This window comes from Nansenia antarctica (assembly GCF_963989245.1).
Source record: "Nansenia antarctica genome assembly, chromosome: 19".
Taxonomy (NCBI): Eukaryota; Metazoa; Chordata; class Actinopteri; order Argentiniformes; family Microstomatidae; genus Nansenia; species Nansenia antarctica.
In genome coordinates this window covers 15,143,685-15,161,908 of record NC_137692.1, presented here as the reverse complement: position 1 = coordinate 15,161,908, position 18,224 = coordinate 15,143,685, and the positions used below count along the sequence as shown (strand labels likewise).

Sequence of the window (18,224 nt, the reverse complement as noted above, 5' to 3'; positions counted from 1 at the left end):
CACAGGGCTGTCGCCTGCTGAAATGTTGCAAGGTCGAAAGTTAAGATCCACACTCGACCAAATTCATCCAGACCGTCGAACAAGGGTGGAACGAAAACAAGGCATCCAAAAGAAGCATCATGACAAGCAAGTTTCAGGGAGAAGTTTCCAGGAGGGGGACACAGTGATCACAAGGAACTTCAGTCATGGGCCTAAGTGGATACCTGGGATCATAATCAAAATCACAGGTCCTGTTTCCTATAAGGTCATGCTGGGAGATGGCAACATTGTGCGCAGACACGTCGACCAGATACTGGCCAGACCTGAGGACAAGGACTTGATGGACCCGAAGATTAGAGACCCTCCGGGGCTGCCTGAATTGCCATCAGCAGCTGTTGCAATGTCAGATAATTCCATTCCTGAGGGAAACAGCGGTGTTCCAGGGGAAAACTCTCCCGGACCTGCAGAACCTGCTCCGGACAAGTCGGGAACATTAGTGACTGACAACCTACCTCCAGGCACGCCAGTGCAGTCACAACAGCGGATCACTCCTGTGCGACAGTCGCATAGAAGAGTGTCCAGGCCAAGTTATTTGAAGGACTTTGATGTTTAAAAAAAATAAATAAATAGGGAAGGGGACAGTTAATGGTAGTTATGCACAGGTAGTTGTTTTGTTTCATGGAGTATATACTGTGTGGGTATTTGTTTTTGGATTTTATTAGAAGAAGCTCATAGCTTAAGGGGGGAGGAATGTAGTAGAGGTTATCTGCCGGGTCAGGAAGGTCCCGTGGGGGGGCAGTATAGCTTCCGGGTTAGTCTAATGTGGGGAACGGCCATGCTCTGTAATGCTCTGCACTTATTACTATAAACCAGTTAATGTTTACCCGCTGTCCGCTCATCATTATTATATTAGGAAGATATCACAAAAATGTATAATTGTTGTCATTTGTAAAATAATATTGAATATATGATATTTAGGCAAAAACATGATTCTCCTCAAAAATGACTTAAGTCAATATTTTAAGAAGGTGACAATATGACTGATGGGTGATGTGCCCACTGTATGCAATGTGTGTGTTTGAGGACTCGGCAGGCCATGGCTGACATGCATGAGGGCAGTCCTATGGGAAGACAGAGGCATTGGCTGACATGCGTGAGGGCAGTCCTATGGGAAGACAGAGGCATTGGCTGACATGCATGAGGGCAGTCCTATGGGAAGACAGAGGCATTGGCTGACATGCATGAGGGCAGTCCTATGGGAAGACAGAGGCATCGGGTGAGCACAGTATGGATGGAAGACACAGGCAATGGTTTGGAAGTGTTCCATATCTGCTAATGATCTACATAACCAGGAATGGAATTGTGTTTCCGTATTGTTGTTGGGGTGAATGGATCATTATGGATTGTGTGCGTGTGTGTGTGTGTGTGTGTGTGTGTGTGTGTGTGTGTGTGTGTGTGTGTGTGTGTGTGTAGGTGTGTGTATACTTTCCAGTTACTGTGGGTGGCCCAAAAGAGTCCCCCAGGAACACACCCTGCATTTGAAAGGTTCTGGGAGCAACCGTGCCTTTATTGAGGGGGAAACGGGAGCTTGTTTGAAGACCTTGTTCATCTATATCCAGTAGTTCATGGCATGGACATTTAGCATGGTCAACAGGGTTATTGAAAATGATATTTTGTTGTAGTGTGATGTTTTATTGTGTTTGAGAGGGGGGATATTGTCGAGGAGGGTTCTATCTTACTCCAGCTCAGTGGCCCTGCGGTTAGAGTGTCCGCCCTGAGATTGAGAGGTCATGAGTTCCATCCCCGGCCGAGTTATACCAAAGACTAGAAACAATGGTACCTACATGCCTCCCTGCTTGGCACTCAGCATTAACACTAGAACAGCCGTGGGTGGGGTCATTAACACTAGAACAGCTGTGGGTGTGGTCATTAACACTAGAACAGCCGTGGGTGGGGTCATTAACACTAGAACAGCCGTGGGTGGGTCATTAACACTAGAACAGCCGTGGGTGGGTCATTAACACTAGAACAGCCGTGGGTGGGGTCATTAACACTAGAACAGCCGTGGGTGGGTCATTAATACTAGCACAGCCGTGGGTGGGGTCATTAACACTAGAACAGCCATGGGTGGGGTCATTTGAAAATAATGTTATATCTTTGCACTCGATCAAATTTCAGGACCCTCCTTTCATGACTTTTCCTAGATACGTGCGTTCTACCACCCAGTATCCTTACATTTTCACATCAGGATAAGCTAGTATAAAGCTATTTAGCATTTTTTCTGTTCAAGGCAGCCTACTACTGGTGGTTGTGTGTAAGTAGCAGGTTTATATTGTATAGACTGTGGTCATTTGACCCCTCTCTCTTATAGTAGGTAAAAAAGGCATGGCTGTTCTAGTGTTAAGGGTTGGATTGGGGCTAAGACCCAGCGTCATGTCCAGGGGTTGTACTCAAGCCGCCTCACACTACTGAAACATGAGATTGGCTCCTGCTGTTTAATGGGCCATTAAGCTCGAGAACCATCAGTTCTCAAGGCTACTTACTTATGGTTTTATCTTAGTAATGAGGGTCACCTAGGAGTCCTATAAAGGGACTAGGGTTTGGAGTATTTGGAGTTGGTAGGTGGTGACTTTGTGCCCATTGCCTGTGTGTTGGTTTGTACTGTTTCAACAAATGCCCCCATCAAGGCCAAAGGCCTTATCCTTCTTCAGTCTGAATGTCTCCTCACTGAAACCTCCAAATCCACAGTGATCGAGGGCAGAGTAGCTGAACCCCCTGTTCCAGTTAACTTTCTCATCCTGTTTATCCGTGTATCTGTGTGTGTGTATGTGTGTGTGTGTGTGTGTTCACAACATATAGGAATATTGTTTCATATATTGTCCTCTGGCATATGGCATAGTCTGTGGGTCTGTTGAGACAATTTCTGAGTTTTAGTGTGTATAGCATGTTTTAAAAGGGCACTTTACAGCATATGGCAGATGCATTGATAATGGTAGACAGTACATTACAAGGTACACTATTGGCATAAGGGATGGGGAGCAGATGCAAGAGTATTCATTAATGCAGAATATATATGGGGGAGGTGTGTGTGTGTGTGTGTGTGTGTGCGCCAGCTTTCAGCGTATGTGTATAATGATATATATATATGGAATCTGTAATATTTGTTTTTATCACAAGTGTGTTACAGGGTACAGTGAGTGCATGCTGTACATATGTATGGTGCCAGCAGGAATTGAACACACAAAGTGTTTGTAGAGCTCTGCTCCACCAGCTGATCCACACAAGACCGTGTGTGTCTGTCTGGGATAGGGTCTCTCAACCCTAACCCTAACCTTAACCCTGGCTAGAGTAAACAGGGTTCATAACAGGGTTCATCAGGGACGTCAGTGCGGCGGAGTGCACTGCCTATTGTTTTCTTTGTGACAACTGTACCTGCTGCTTCCAGGTCTTTCTGGAGCTCTGCTTGAGTTGTCCTTGGCTCTTCGGCTACTCTACTGACTAACCTTCTGACTGCACGATCAGAAATCTTACGAGGAGCTCCTGTGCATGGCCGGTTGATGGTCGAGTGATGCTCCTATCACTTGTGGATGATGGTGCTTGTAGGAACATTTAAGAGTTCAGAAATCCGTCGGTAACCAGTGCCATTACTATGCTGCTCAACAATCTTGTTGCAAAGGTCTTAGGAGAGCACTTTTCCTCTCCCCATTATGAGATGTTTCTTGCAGGAAAGCTTGGTGACAAATGATTTGTTTACTTGCATTCAGAGGTGAGGTGGGACACCAGCTGATTCTAATTAGCACAGATAGGAGAACTCATTAGTGGCATAAGCTGGTTTAGTGCTTTTTCTTTCTGTATTCAACACACTATAATTAACTTTGGAACTGACACACCATGTGTGGAGCAGGCTCGGAAGGCATTTTTGCAATTACGGAAATGGCTGAATATGTAAATGTGACTAAATTAGTCAATGTGAGACTCGTGTATGACTCAATTACATACACCAAGCCGAAAAGGTCAATGGGGATTGCATTAGAAGTGTTGCTCAGTGAGGTCAGGAGTGTTATTGAGATATCACATAAGAAGCGACTGAAATGTCAGCTCTCTTAGATTCCTGAGAGTAGTCCAATGTGTTTTATCTACCCAATGAATGGGGAAATGGATGGTTGGATGGATGAATGAACATATCATTCAATGAATAGATGTGTGGGAATGAAGATTGGTACTCAAATCTGATATTAGGTTAGACCAAGGAGTTTAAAATAGAGTGGGTGACACTCTAGGCTTACAGTATATTGTACCAAGGAAGGGGGGTGCTTGAAGTTAACACACTTTGGTCCTGAACAATGGGAATAGCAATTGGCACCTTTCATTTCCTGCAGGGATCTTCACTTTTCTAAAATACTCTCTGGTTTCCTCCATGGTCATGGGGTACACTTGTACCCGCCGAGGTCCAAGTAGGCTAAAGGAAGGGACAGTATACTATAATTTTATTTCAAGCAGGCAGTTGACAAGAGATTGAGGTGGGAGCTGAGAGGATGACAATGTCAAAGCTACGCCAAAGCAATAATTGTGGTGACATATTAACAGATGAGGTGGTTTCCCTGTCTAGACAATTCTAGAGAATTTCCTTATTCTAGTTCCCGTCAGGTTATAAAAGGCTAGAGGCTAATAGGACTAGGTGTTATATCTCTATCTCTGAAGAGTCAGCATGCAACTTGCAACCTGGAGTGTGTGTGAAGATGACCTCTTGGATGGGGTTGGAGATGAGGTGGTTTCCCTCTGAGAAAACAGTGTACTGGTTTCCTTATTATAGTTCCTGTGAAGTTATACAATAACAGATACACGTTGCTGATAACGCATTGCAATGAATTACCGGTAAGTGGATCATGAAGATTATGGAAATCTTGATCATGATGTAGTAACCATAATGGAGTATGTGGTGTCAACTAAAACCATTCTTGTTTGTTGTGTTGAACTGAAAACATCTGCTGAATGAGAAACATGAGGAAGCTACAGTAATACAGTCATTGTGTGATTGTGACAAGACCTGTGGAAGGCCACTACCAGAGAGGTTCAGGGGGGAAATCAGAAATGAGAAACGTACAGCGTTTATTTTGAAAGCATTGATTATTTTCTGTATTCACATTCAACACTTTAAATGAAGGTATACTTTTTCAGGTTTATGAAGTGGTTTAAATTAGTTAAATAGACAGTTATCCATTTCTGAATTTTCAAAATCGGTTAATCGGTTTGATTCATTTTCACTGCATATCCCAAAGAATGTCAGAAACACAATGTGTGTGTCCAATGAAACACAACCACCGTAAATAATGTAAAGAAGTATCTGCACTATTTGCACCATGCTGATCTCTGTACATAATGTTTACACACTTCTCATTTATTTGAAAACTGCTTATTTATGAAAACTGCAATGTCCACGCTTTTCTAGTTTTATTTTAAGTTATCTTAATTTACCTGTATACTATATATACACACAGCTCTGTTTAATAACGTCTTTATTCTAGTCGTAAATTACACTCTTTTTGGTTTGTTTTTATCTTCATACTCGCTTTGCCGATGTAAACGTATGTTTGTACATTGTGTGTGTACTTCCTAAGTCTCTAAGATGGTAGGGGATCAACACAATTGGAGTATAGTTTTCATGCAATCATTTAGCATGTAAGATGTTTGAACAGAGAAGGTAGTTATAATGAAATAAGGTGGTGGTGAACATGCTATATTACCTTATAGACCATTATTGTTTAAACCACACAGGGTTTTCAGTGCCGTCTGTGTAATACTTCATCACTGGTGTAGATAAAGAAGATCATCATTAATAAACAATGCATGTCTATATTCATATTAAGTTGTGAAAAATAACTTTGAAGATCTTGCAATGTGCAAAACTGCTTTCAGTGAAATCACTCGCCCAATGCCTTTTCTGTGTTACAGGGAAACCTTATTATAATCATTCTATCATTCTATATTCAGGAACTATTCATGCTGTCAGGTTCCAAAAACTAAATTACATTTTATACCCACAAGATAAGAGTAGTGCCATAAACGATTTGCTTGCTTTGATATGATCACCATAAGGAAGTAGTGTACATCCAAGTGTGATTCTATGGTACCAAAAGGTGTTAATGAGTTCATATAACAAACTCTCAGACATACTTTTACAGTATATTCTCTTATCTTATTATGGGTCTCAGCTGTAATTTGAAGTAGCAGCTGATATTTTATAACTGGTACTTTGTACCGTAACTTACTTTCTGCAAAGATACTGAAAAAAAAAAAAAACACTTAAGGATAGAAGCAAATTGCTGCATTTCTGATTCATTCTTGTTGCCTAATACTTAACAGTTGTACAGTCAACTATTCTGTCTATGATTACTATAAATCAAACCATTTTTATAATGAAATATTCATTCTTGTGAAAATCATTCAAACTATGTAATGCTCCCTGTTGTTAGTGTTTTGTAAGTATGGTTGAACAAGCTTCTTTTGAGACATGAATGAAGTGATTAATGCAGACTGTATGAAGAGTTGTGACTCTGTGACTTCAGTATTGAACACTGAGACTTAGCGACCGTAAAAAACTGTAAAGAGCTGTAATTCCTAAACCCTTCCTTCAATTTTGATGTGAATACCCTTACACTAAAGCTGAGAGTCTGCACTTTAAGCCCATATTCATTATATAACTGTAACTTGAAGATGTTTTGGTAAACAGCTAAAATTACAAAAATTCTGTCTGTGTCCAAATATATATGGACCTAACTGTATATATGTTAAGAGCTATCATTTCTCACTCCTCATCCATGTGTGTCAGAAGTTAACAATATTCAACATCAATTCATATACCACCTATAATAACCACAGAGAGAGCTGGTAACAGTAAAGACACACACACACACACACACACACAGTTAGATACATGGTCATGATGGAGGATCCCTGTGGTACGTTCTTCCCAGCTGAAGAAGGGGGTTGATAACATACGAGGAGAGGAGAAGGAGGGAAGCTTCACGTCTTGTAATGAGATTCAGACTCTCCCGTGAACACGGTGACGTTTCATTGATCACATAAGCCGCTATGTAAATGTTCATCTGACTCCAGGGGCAGAACATCTTCTCACTCCGGAAAGCACATCGGACAGCGTTTGTTTCTCACCGTTATTGCAAAAGAGGAGATTTATTTTGCTCTAGTCAGCTGACGCTTAAGGTGCTGTGCCTAACTGGAGCACCCTCCTAAAAAGTTGATGAAAATAATATATATAATATATATATAATAAAATAATAATTTACTCCTGACCTTGGTTTGGAAAATGTTTTGGTCTTGCATCACTTTCTGTACCACCACGTTCACGTATCAGCATTTCTTCAGGGTTCAGGACAGCTTCTCTGAGATGTGGACACCCAGGAACTTCAAGCTGGGAACACGCTCCACCTCCATCTCATTCATGTAGATGGGGGAGTGTACGCAAACGAAGTCCACAATGATCTCCTTGGTCTTACTGGTGTTGAGGGCCAGGTTGTCGTCAGCGCACCACCCCGCCCGGTGCTGGACCTCCACCCTGTAGGCCGACTCGTCGTTGTTACTTATCAGGCCTACCACTGTGGTGTGGTCTGCCGATGGAGTTAGAGCATCGGCACGCAGTCGTAGGTGAAGCGGGAGTAGTGGAGAGGGCTCAGCACACAGCCCTGAGGCACGCCGGTGCAAGTATGGTGGCCACACAAACATTTTGGATGGTATTAGACAATGATGAAATGTGACATCTCAAGAAATGCAATGCTAAGATTCAAATACATTTGTTTTCTTTCCAAATTGATGATACGAGTGATTCTCACATTCCAAGAAGAAAATTACATTTTATAGCCACAAGATAAGAGTAGAGTGCCATACACGATTTTAAAAAGAGCAAAAAGAGCAACGTGTTAATGAGTTCATATAACAAACCCTCAGATATGACACACTTTTACAGGAAATTCTCTTATCTTGTTATGGGTCTCGGCAGCGATGTATACAGAACACCTTTGTTGCAGACGTTTTATAACTGACTATCACAATGGTGGTTTGTGTTGCCCCTTGTAATGTTTATGACTACCAGTTAAATAAACTGTCGGCACACAAAGATCATGAGAAATTAACTTTTCACACTATAAGTCACAAAACTCATAACTTATTAACTTGCAAAAAATGTAGCCTATAAAGACACTAATAATAATACGAGAGTTCAGTGTGCATCTGGTGTGACAAACAGCCAGGATGGAGGACGAGGAGGGAGACATTGCAATTGTTGGCATTGGCTGCAGTTTTCCTGGAGGTTTGACAGTTTACGTTCTTTGTGATCATGTTTGTGTATTTGATTATAGTCTGTATTTTACATTCTAAAACATAATTTGAGACACGGAATGCAAAGAAGACCTACTCTAAAGATGTCTGAGAACAAAAAGGGTTGCATCACTAGAAAATGATCTGTTAATTGGCTATTAATGTAATGGAAAAAACAAAGAGGGGAGAGGGAGTTGATAATATTTCAGAGATTAAACCATCCCTCAGATGGGTTGCAACTGTGAGGCTGCTCAGTTCATGTTTGTTGGTTATACTTTTGTATAGAATGTATTAACTTAAGAGACAATTACATACATGCATATAATTACATATATGCATGTTTATGATGCATGAAATGTATTTGTATAGTGTACTGTCTGGAATAGAAATGTAATGAATGCTACATAGACAAATATATAATTCTATATTGGAAATGAATACCTGAACTCAGTGATTATCACATCTTGCCAGCTATAAGGTATACGTTTCTTAGCTGTAATTAGAGTCACAGAAAATATATATTTTGGTTAGAATATTCAGTGCATTGGTCTTGGTTTTACAATTCTATGTTGACTAACTGCTCATATAAAAAGCAGATCATTCAGATTGGATGCTGAAATGCTGTTCTATGCTGATAAATGCTGAAATTATTGAATTTTCAGGTGAGGGGCTTGACAATTTCTGGAATGTTCTTCTGGAAGGGAAGAACTGCTCAGTGCCAATTCCAGATGAGAGGTTCAACAGTGCATACTGGTTTGACGCTGACAACAGCAAACCTGGGAAAACTCACACTATCAAAGCTGCTCTCATGGATGGGTCAGTGGGAAGTCACCTACAATGTCATACTGTGTGCCCATCATTGTTAATATTGATGTTGATGTAAAATAGTGAATATATTGAAAGGATTGTCACTAAGAAACACCATCCTTACCCTATTTGTTGTTATACCAAATAACACTCCCCCCCCCCCCTTATTAGCTTCAATGAACTGGACAACAGACTGTTTGGTATTACTGAGGCTGAGGCAGACCGGATGGACCCCCAGCAGAAGGTGTTGCTGCATTGCGCCTACAGGGCCCTGGAGAATGCTGGAATGCCAATGGAGAAGGCCAGCGGCACTAGAACTGGAGTATTCTTGGGTAATTTGACTGTTATAATTGTTTTCTTTTATGTTTACAAGCAACACTTGATGACACTGTATGTATGTAGCAGGTTGAGGTCTAAACACGGTCACGGTTGGGACATCGCCCGTTTATTATTATTATTATTATTATTATTATTATTACAGACACACACTTATGTGTGTTATGACGTGATTGACACCAGCCGGTCTTCAATCATGTCTTCACTACTCTCCACCACAGTCCTGTAGCGCCCTCTACAGGCCAGACGCTGCATGGTCCCCACAGCATGTTTGTTACATCTCTATTATACAACGGATAGATCCGTTGATTCCGTTCCATTGTCTCTTTGGTCCATTGTCTCTATTGGTCAGTTTGCGTTCCAGCCGTGCTGATATCCTACGCACGGCTAAATGAAATGTTGACACATCTTTTCCTATTACCCCGCGTTTGCTAAGACAATCACAGCCGTGCTGATATTCAGTATAACAGCACGACCTCGAGTGTGATATTGCTTTTATACAACAGTTCTACAGCGTCATTTATTAGTTAACAGTAATAAGCGACAACAGATTATGATTTGTTTGTTTATTTAATCATTCCGCCAACAAAAAATAGTTCCGCAACTGAACTTCAACTGGATGGTTGCCTAGTAACCTGAACACAAACCACCTGTGCGGCGGAGGGATACATAATAGTTAAAAGTCCAGGTGCTGTTTTACTGTATTTCGGCACTCATGGAATGCCTCTTGTCCAATCAAATTACTTGGTCGGAACTAACTGTTGTATAAATTACCACATCATTACGGTTGCTTAGCAACCGCTAAACAACTGTTCAGCGGATGAATACACTTACAATAAAACATAGTTCCATTAAAATACATTAATTAAAAGTTTGTCTTGTCTTTCTTTTGTGAAATATTGATAGATCAATGTGGTAACCGTTGTATAAAAGCGTTATGGAACTCGAAGCTGTAGTCTATCGTGGATATTGTCACAGCTAGTGCCTAACCACCCCGCTAGCTTCATTAATCCTCTTTGTAACGTTACAGGAGTGATGAACAAAGACTACGAGTTAACAACAGTTCAGAAGAAACCAACCCTTATCAACCATTGGACAGGCACTGGTATTGCCATGAGTATTGCAGCCAACCGCATATCCTACACCTTCAACCTCACCGGTCCCTCACTTTCCATGGACTGTGCCTGTTCCTCATCGCTTGTGGCTCTGCACTTTGCCTGTCAAGCCATAAAACAAGGTGAAACTTCAATATCAATATTGGGTCGAGTTGCATGCATTAACTGTGCACTGTGCAGGAATATTTATTGCCAAAATGCTACATGTTATTCTTCTCTTAACTTTTTCAACGATGTGTGCTAACTTGTTCTTTTTATTAGGTGACTGTGAGATGGCGCTTGTTGGGGGGGTGTGTTGTATCATAGAGCCACGAGTCTTTGTTGCTCTCAGCAAAGCAAAGATGATCTCACCTGACGGCACCAGCAAACCTTTCTCCAGCAAAGCAGATGGCTACGGCAGAGGAGAGGGCTGTGGGGTTGTCCTGCTGAAGCCACTGAAACAAGTAAGATCTGAAATGTTAGCAGTGTAGTGCCGAGAGACGGGAGTCGGAGGCGGCGTATCGAATGTCACAGCTAAACGTTTATTAACAGACATGAACAAGCTGCGACCACATGCTTCAAGCAGTAACTATATCACTCCTGTAACAACTTGAGTACCACGCACTTAACCCTCCGTGCGGAAACAATACTCCCAACCCATAGTTCCGGGGGTGAATTATGTTAACCCACCACAGCAGGCCTTTTTATACTATTGATGTATCAGTTAGCTTTCATTTGTCAAAGAACATCTAGAGAAGGTAGGAGTTCAATCTCCTAACCATTCCACATCTCCACTTTCATTGTAAGTTCTTATTTAGTATATTCCTTATGGTTCCTGTATATTACGTGACTCTTTTAATAGTTTTGATGCTAAACTGTGTTGCTAATTTGCATACATGTGCATCTGACTCACCAAGAGTACTTTGGTGTGGAGCTCGGCAGTTCCACTGAATGTTCAGTTCAGTCATTGCTAATGCTAATGCTGAAGTTGTGTTATTGCCATAAACCACAACTTGACTTTAATCATTTGTCATCATCATCATATTAATCATTGGTTGAACTTATGCTATACTCGTGCTTGGAAAACACACTTAAAATGTGCACAATATGGAGGTAGAAATCTGAGGCTCATTTTAATGCTGGAATGGAATGAGTGGAATGGTATGAAATATATGACACTGAGGGACATGCTTCACAATGAGGCCCTCCAACAATTTCTGCCTCCACCAGCCTCCCCTGGTGCACAAACTTATACCGTAAACCCTTTCAAGCTTTAAAATAATGCTTCATGGCCAGGATTTGATTTGATTTGATTTGATTGACTAGGATCCCCATTAGCTGATGCTTTTCATCATGAATTATTATTATTAAAGAGAGCAGCACCTCGCAAAACGACATGTTACTGAAGTGTTACTTATATCTTTTACAGGCCTTGAGAGACTGTGACCATGTATGGGGCACAATAAGTAGAACTGGAGTCAACCAAGATGGCCACACAGCCACTCCAATCACCAAGCCATCCATGGTCCAACAGGAGGAGCTGCTGCGCAGAACCTATTCCGAGTCTGACGTAGCCAATGTCCAGTACATAGAGGCCCATGGGACCGGAACTCCAGTCGGGGATCCAATAGAAGCAGGGAGCATCTCCAACGTCATTGCCAAAGTTAGACCTCCTGGTTCAGAAACACTCCGCATCGGTTCTGTGAAAAGCAACATCGGCCACACAGAGTCTGCAGCCGGAGTGGCAGGGCTAATCAAGGTCCTCTTAATGATGAAGCATGAAACTATTGTACCCTCACTGTTCTACTCTGAGGACAGTGCCAGTATAGATGCTAAAGCTCTAAATGTGAAAGTTCCCACTAAAGCAGAAAAGTGGAAAAAAGATGGCTTTGTCAAACGGGTTGCAGGGATCAATAATTTCGGTTTTGGAGGAACAAACGCCCACACCATAGTTAAAGAGTATGACCAGTCACATGCCAAAGCAGCTAGGGTTGATAGGGATTATGAGTACTTTCTCCTTTCAGCAGCTTCTGAAAAATCCCTTACCATGATGGTAGAAGACACTGCTAAACAGATAAACGCGGACAAAACAATTCACCTCCAAAGTCTGGCGTATACGTCAGCATGCAGGAGAAGCCACTTAAAACACAAATACAAGAAGGCTTTCATTACTTCATCTCTGGCTGATCTGCAAAATCAGCTAAAATCTGCTCTGAACAAAAAGATTACACCCTCCAAGTTAGATCAGAGGTTAGTGTTTGTTTTCTGTGGGAATGGAGTGACCTACCAAGGCATGTGCAAGCAGCTTCTGAAACACGAACCTGCGTTCAGAGAGAAGATTAGGGAGATTGAGGTTGTTTTCCAGAGGTACCAAAAAATGGGCATCATAGACAGACTGGAAAATGAGAGTGGCGACTTTTCAAAACCAGATGTTGTCCAGCCCCTCCTCTTTGCCATTCAGGTTGGCATAGCCAGTCTCTTGAAGCACTGGGGCATCAAACCCGATGCTATCATTGGTCACTCTGTTGGAGAGGTTGCAGCTGCCCACTGCTCTGGTCTTCTATCCCTTGAGGATGCAGTGAAGGTGATCTACTTCCGCAGGCTAAGGTCACAGGAGGGAAAATGCTTGTGGTCAGTAACATGGCTGTGTCAGAGGTCTTGAGTCTCCGTCCCTCCTACTCAAATAAGGTTTGCCTGTCTGCCTACAACAGCCCGCAGTCCTGCACCCTCTCGGGTGACGCAGATGCTATTGACAGTCTCCATCAAAAGTTAAGCAGCTCAGGCGAGAGTAAGAATCTGTTCCTCCATGTGCTGGATGTCCCTGCTGCTTACCACAGCCATATGATGGACCCCATCCTCTCTCAAATAGAGGACAGTATTGGCTCTTTACTGGTGAATGATGTTGAGACAGAATTATTCTCAACAGTGACAGGGAGGGAGGTAGAGCACCCTGATTTTACCAGTGGGAAGTACTGGGCCCGGAACATTCGTGAGCCAGTTGCATTTGAGCAGGCAGTGAGATCAGCTGCCAAAGAGAAGAAGAATGTGGTCTTTGTTGAGATTGGCCCTAGAAGGGCTCTACAAAGGAACATCCTAGAGACTCTAGGAAATGACACCACGGTTCTATCCTCAGTGCTGCCAGATAAAGATCATGAGACAATGCAGACAGTTGTGTCCAAATTGTTTGAGTTGGGGGTTCAGGTAGACTGGGACCAGTTCTACAGAGGGTGTGAGACTTCACCAACATCTTTTCCAAAGTATCAGTTTGATTGTGTGAAGAAAGAAGTCATCTTTGAGGCAGAACAGAAGGGTACATTGAGCAGTCATCCTGTGCTAGCTCAGACAAGCAATGATGGAAAGACCTTCAGCTGTGACCTGTCCTCAGACTCAGTGTCATACTTGCAAGACCATAAAAACCATCATGTTGCCATCGTCCCTGGTGCCCTTTATGCTGAGTTGGGGTTGGCTGCCTTTATGGCAAGTGCCAAACCAAAGGTTCCACTCAGTGCACTGCAACTCAGTGTCAAATTTCAGAATCCATTTGTCATCACTCCAAATGCTCCTGAGATGAGTGTCAAACTTGACCCAGCTGAAAATGAGACAAAGTTTACGATACAATCCCCAACATCAACATATGCATCAGGAAACATAACATGTCAGCAAGGGAGGTTGGCTGAGGAAAAGTTAATCTCCTTAGACTCTGTTTACAAGCGATGCACATCAACAATGAATGCTGATGAATTCTACAATTACCTCAGTAAAGGAGGTTTTCAGTATGGTTCTGTTTTCAGAAACAAGGGAGATGTGCATTATGGGGAGGAGTTAATGGAAGCCATTTCTGTTGTCACGGTAACTGAGGAACTGCTGCCTCAGTTGCATGATTTCTGCATTCACCCTGTAGTGCTAGATTTCTTAATGCAACTGGCCCCTGTCACTACTGGAAATGCATTCATAGCCAGGCCTGGCTTTCCTGCAGAAATTGGCAGTTTGACTGTCCACGAACCCTTGCAGTCGGACATGGTTCTTTACTTGAGAGCTGCCAACTTTGCAGCTGACCATTTTGAAGTGTCTGGCTGCTTCACAGACAAATCAGGCCGGGTCTTGGTTGAGCTAAAGCATGTGATAATCAAATACCTTAGAAGCCAATCTAGTGTTGTTGAAGAATACTTCCTCCACAATGACTTCGATGTTGTCTCTGATGACTCCCAGTCCACGTATACTCCCAAAGCCTTGGTCTTTGCCGACCAGCTGGGAGTATCCAAAGCCATGCAAAAACATTTGAGCTCCAAATCTAAATACATCTCTCACACACATGCCAAGGATCTCTTGAGCGGTGGATTTAAATCATTGCTGTCGAAATGTAACATCTCAGATCTCAACGAGTTTGAAGAAATCTTATTTTTGTGGAGTTTCGAAAATGTTACCTCCCACAAAACAGAGGTCATCCTGGAGAGCATGACACGCTGCTGTGAGATGTTCCGGCAAGTAGTCGTGGAACTAAAGGCCATGCAATTTCAAAATTCAATCAGAGCAATAACCTACCGGTCAGCAGAGACCACAGTGGATCAAATCAGCCCAGGTTTTGTCCTGTCAGGCATGACAAGAGCATGTGCTGCAGAGATGGCAGATCTCTCCTTTCAGCTGATTGATATCAGCTCTGTCTCTGCAGAGGACATCGGGGCACTCTCTCAGGTCCTCACCTCATTCCCCTGCCGAAAACACCCAGAGTTGGTGGTGAAAGATGGGCAGATTTTGAAGCCTTACATAGCGCATACTCACACTGACAGCATCGACAGCTCAAGGGGAAGGAAGGGGACTTCTTTGAAGTCTGAGCAGTTCATCCTTCAAACCGCTGACCCCTACAGAATCACAAGCCTGTCTGCCATTCCCTGTGATATTGAAGAAAAGTACATCCAGGAGAAATCAGTCGAGATTCAACTGAGTAAGATCTGTGTTCATTCCCCAGATGTCTGTCCTGTCAGTGTCTCTGATCTGAACTTTGGTCAGACAATGTACTGGAACAAGCACACATCTCAGAACCACAAACTTCTGGCTCTAGACTTCAGTGGCATTGTTTCAGCTGTAGGAAAGGATGTAAGCAAACTGAAAGTGGGAGATGAAGTTGTGTCTTGTTATCCCGTAGCTGCCACTTCTATGGTGGTGATTCCAGAGGCAGCATGCTACAATACAAAGAGGATCCCGTATCTGAAAGAGGCACCCTGTGTTTCCTACCATGTACTGGCGTGGGAGATCTTGCATCGTTTATTACCCAAAGGCAAACAACAGAGAAGGATGGGTATCATCTCTTCTGTTCCTGACTCGTGCTTGATGAAAGTCTTAGCCCAAACTTCAAACAAGACAGGATGGCATGCCATTGTTCTGCCACAGTCGAGTGATCAGTTTCAGAATGTGAATACATTTGATGCCTTTGTCCTTTTGCCACCATTTGACAAATCTCAGCTGGCGAAAGCTTGCAGTGGTTCAGGTGTGAAACACATTGTTGCTGTATGTGAAAACCAATGCCAGGCCCTTATCTCACAAAATGTTTTCAGGGGTGGCAATGACGATGTTCGCATTCAGATTGTGCAGATGAAGAGCATATTGCAAAAAGGATCAATTAGAGCAGAGAGGCCACACATTTACAGGTGGCTCAAGTCAATGCGTTTGGACAAGAAGTCTTTAGATTTCGAAACTACCACCTTTCAGAGAGTGACATCTGGAAGCATTGACTTCCTGCCTGTAGAGGAGCCTGAATCTTACTTCAGCTCAAAGACCCTGCCTGTAGTGGTGCTGGGTAATAATGCCGCCAAAGGCACATTGTCAGACATTCCATTGCTGACTAAGCGAAACCAGCTTTTCCAAAAGAACTCTGTGTACATTGTCACAGGTGGTCTAAGTGGTCTGGGCTTTGAAACAGTGAAGTTCATTGCACTGCATGGGGGAGGACACATTGTCATTCTTTCCAGAACTAGCCCCTCACCACACTTACAGCAGGAGATAAACAACATCAAGAGTCAGTTTGGCTGCACAGTTGTGAGTTTGCAGTGTGATGTTTCAGTCTCAGCACAGGTGGTGAAGTCCATTGCTGCAATTGGGGAATGTTTCCCATCTTGTCCAATCAAAGGTGTTTTCCACAGTGCAGTGGTCCTACATGATGGGCTTATTGAAGCCCTTGATAAATCTCTCTATGAGAAAGTCCTGAAGCCCAAAGTCAATGGGGCTGTCAATCTGCACCATGCCACAAAGCACTGCGAGCTGGATTACTTTGTGTGCTACTCTTCTATTTCAGCCTTCATCGGCAATGCATCACAAACAAACTATGGTGCAGCCAACTCATTCTTGGACACATTCTGTCAGTATCGACAAAACCTTGGACTTGCAGGGCAGTCCATCAACTGGGGGGCTTTGAACCTTGGTCTCCTGCTGAATAAAGACCATTTCCAAAGATTTCTGGCAGCTAAGGGTATGGTGGTCATGGAGGTAGCAGAAATCCTTGAGAGCTTAGAACAATGCCTTCTGATCAACAGGTCACAGCAGGTTATTTGCAAGTTCAGCTTCAAAAATCTCAAGAATAGTGTCCTCACCCAAAATGCCTCCCTGAACATGCGTCTAGGTGCACTGGCACAGGAGTGGCTAAAAAAAACTAATCTGACTAATGCAAGAGATGACCAAACTACTTTGGCCAAATCACCGAATGAATATGTCAGGACTGTGGTCAGGGAGGCAATTGGTGTTGAGCATGATGAGTTGAATGACAATTCTTCTCTCTCTGCATTAGGCATTGACTCAATGCTAGCCATGACTTTGCAGAATGTCATCTTTCAAGACATGGGTGTCAATATTCCCCTGGTTAAATTACTGGACCCTAACAGTACATTGGCTACCTTGGTGGCAATGCTGAAAGAGGGTGCAGACCAGAGGTTTGAGCATGCTGATGACTTCTCGAATCTAGAAGAGAACAGAGAAGTAGATGGCTATTCAACAGAATTTTAGAGAATTAGATTAATTCTAAATGATTAAATTATTGATTGCTCATTCATTACAGTTAGCTCAGTATATTTACATAATGAGTTAACCAATACAGAAGGCTATTATTTGACATTTTAACTTATTTGTTTGAAAGACATATTACTTAAAGACAATTATTTGAGAAAAACAATACAATGTAATGAGATCTTGACTTGACTTGATACTAACTAAGTGGTTAATGAAAAGTGTTATTACAATATTTGTGTGATAATATTGCTTATGAAATGCCTTGTCACAGAACAGAAACACATATACACCAGGCATTAATGTTCCTGATTTTCTTTTATTAAGGTACAAATTAGATCATAATCTATTATATCAATTAAGTCATTTTCATGAAATACATGTTCAATTATGTTGACAATTCTTATTGGTACGTCTTGATTATACATTGGTTTAAACTTCCATCCATCCTGAGGTAGATGTTCAATGTTAGATAATGTTGATACAGTTCATGATGCTCCTTTCATCTCAGCTTTATAATATTTGTATAATAATTGTGTTCAGTAATATTTGTATTGTGCGCATAATCATTGTAGTGTGCCTAGAGTAAGACAATGAAATGTATGGCAGTACTTGTAACAAAATATGGATTATTAGATTCTTATGGAATGCTAAAAGTGCTTAGAGTGCTTAAGATTGAGAGTG

General features: G+C 42.3%; 1 protein-coding gene across 1 annotated transcript; it reads left to right on the top strand.

Annotated features, from left to right (window-relative positions):
* Positions 1-8,244: 8,244 nt before the first annotated feature.
* On the top strand, positions 8,245-17,540 carry LOC308173923 (phthioceranic/hydroxyphthioceranic acid synthase-like; the record flags this gene model as incomplete). Its single annotated transcript, XM_080548976.1, is given in 7 exon segments — positions 8,245-8,302; positions 8,973-9,126; positions 9,289-9,449; positions 10,484-10,690; positions 10,830-11,011; positions 11,977-13,144; positions 13,147-17,540. Coding segments are annotated over 7 exon segments (6,324 nt in total).
* Between the last annotated feature and the right edge of the window lie 684 nt (positions 17,541-18,224).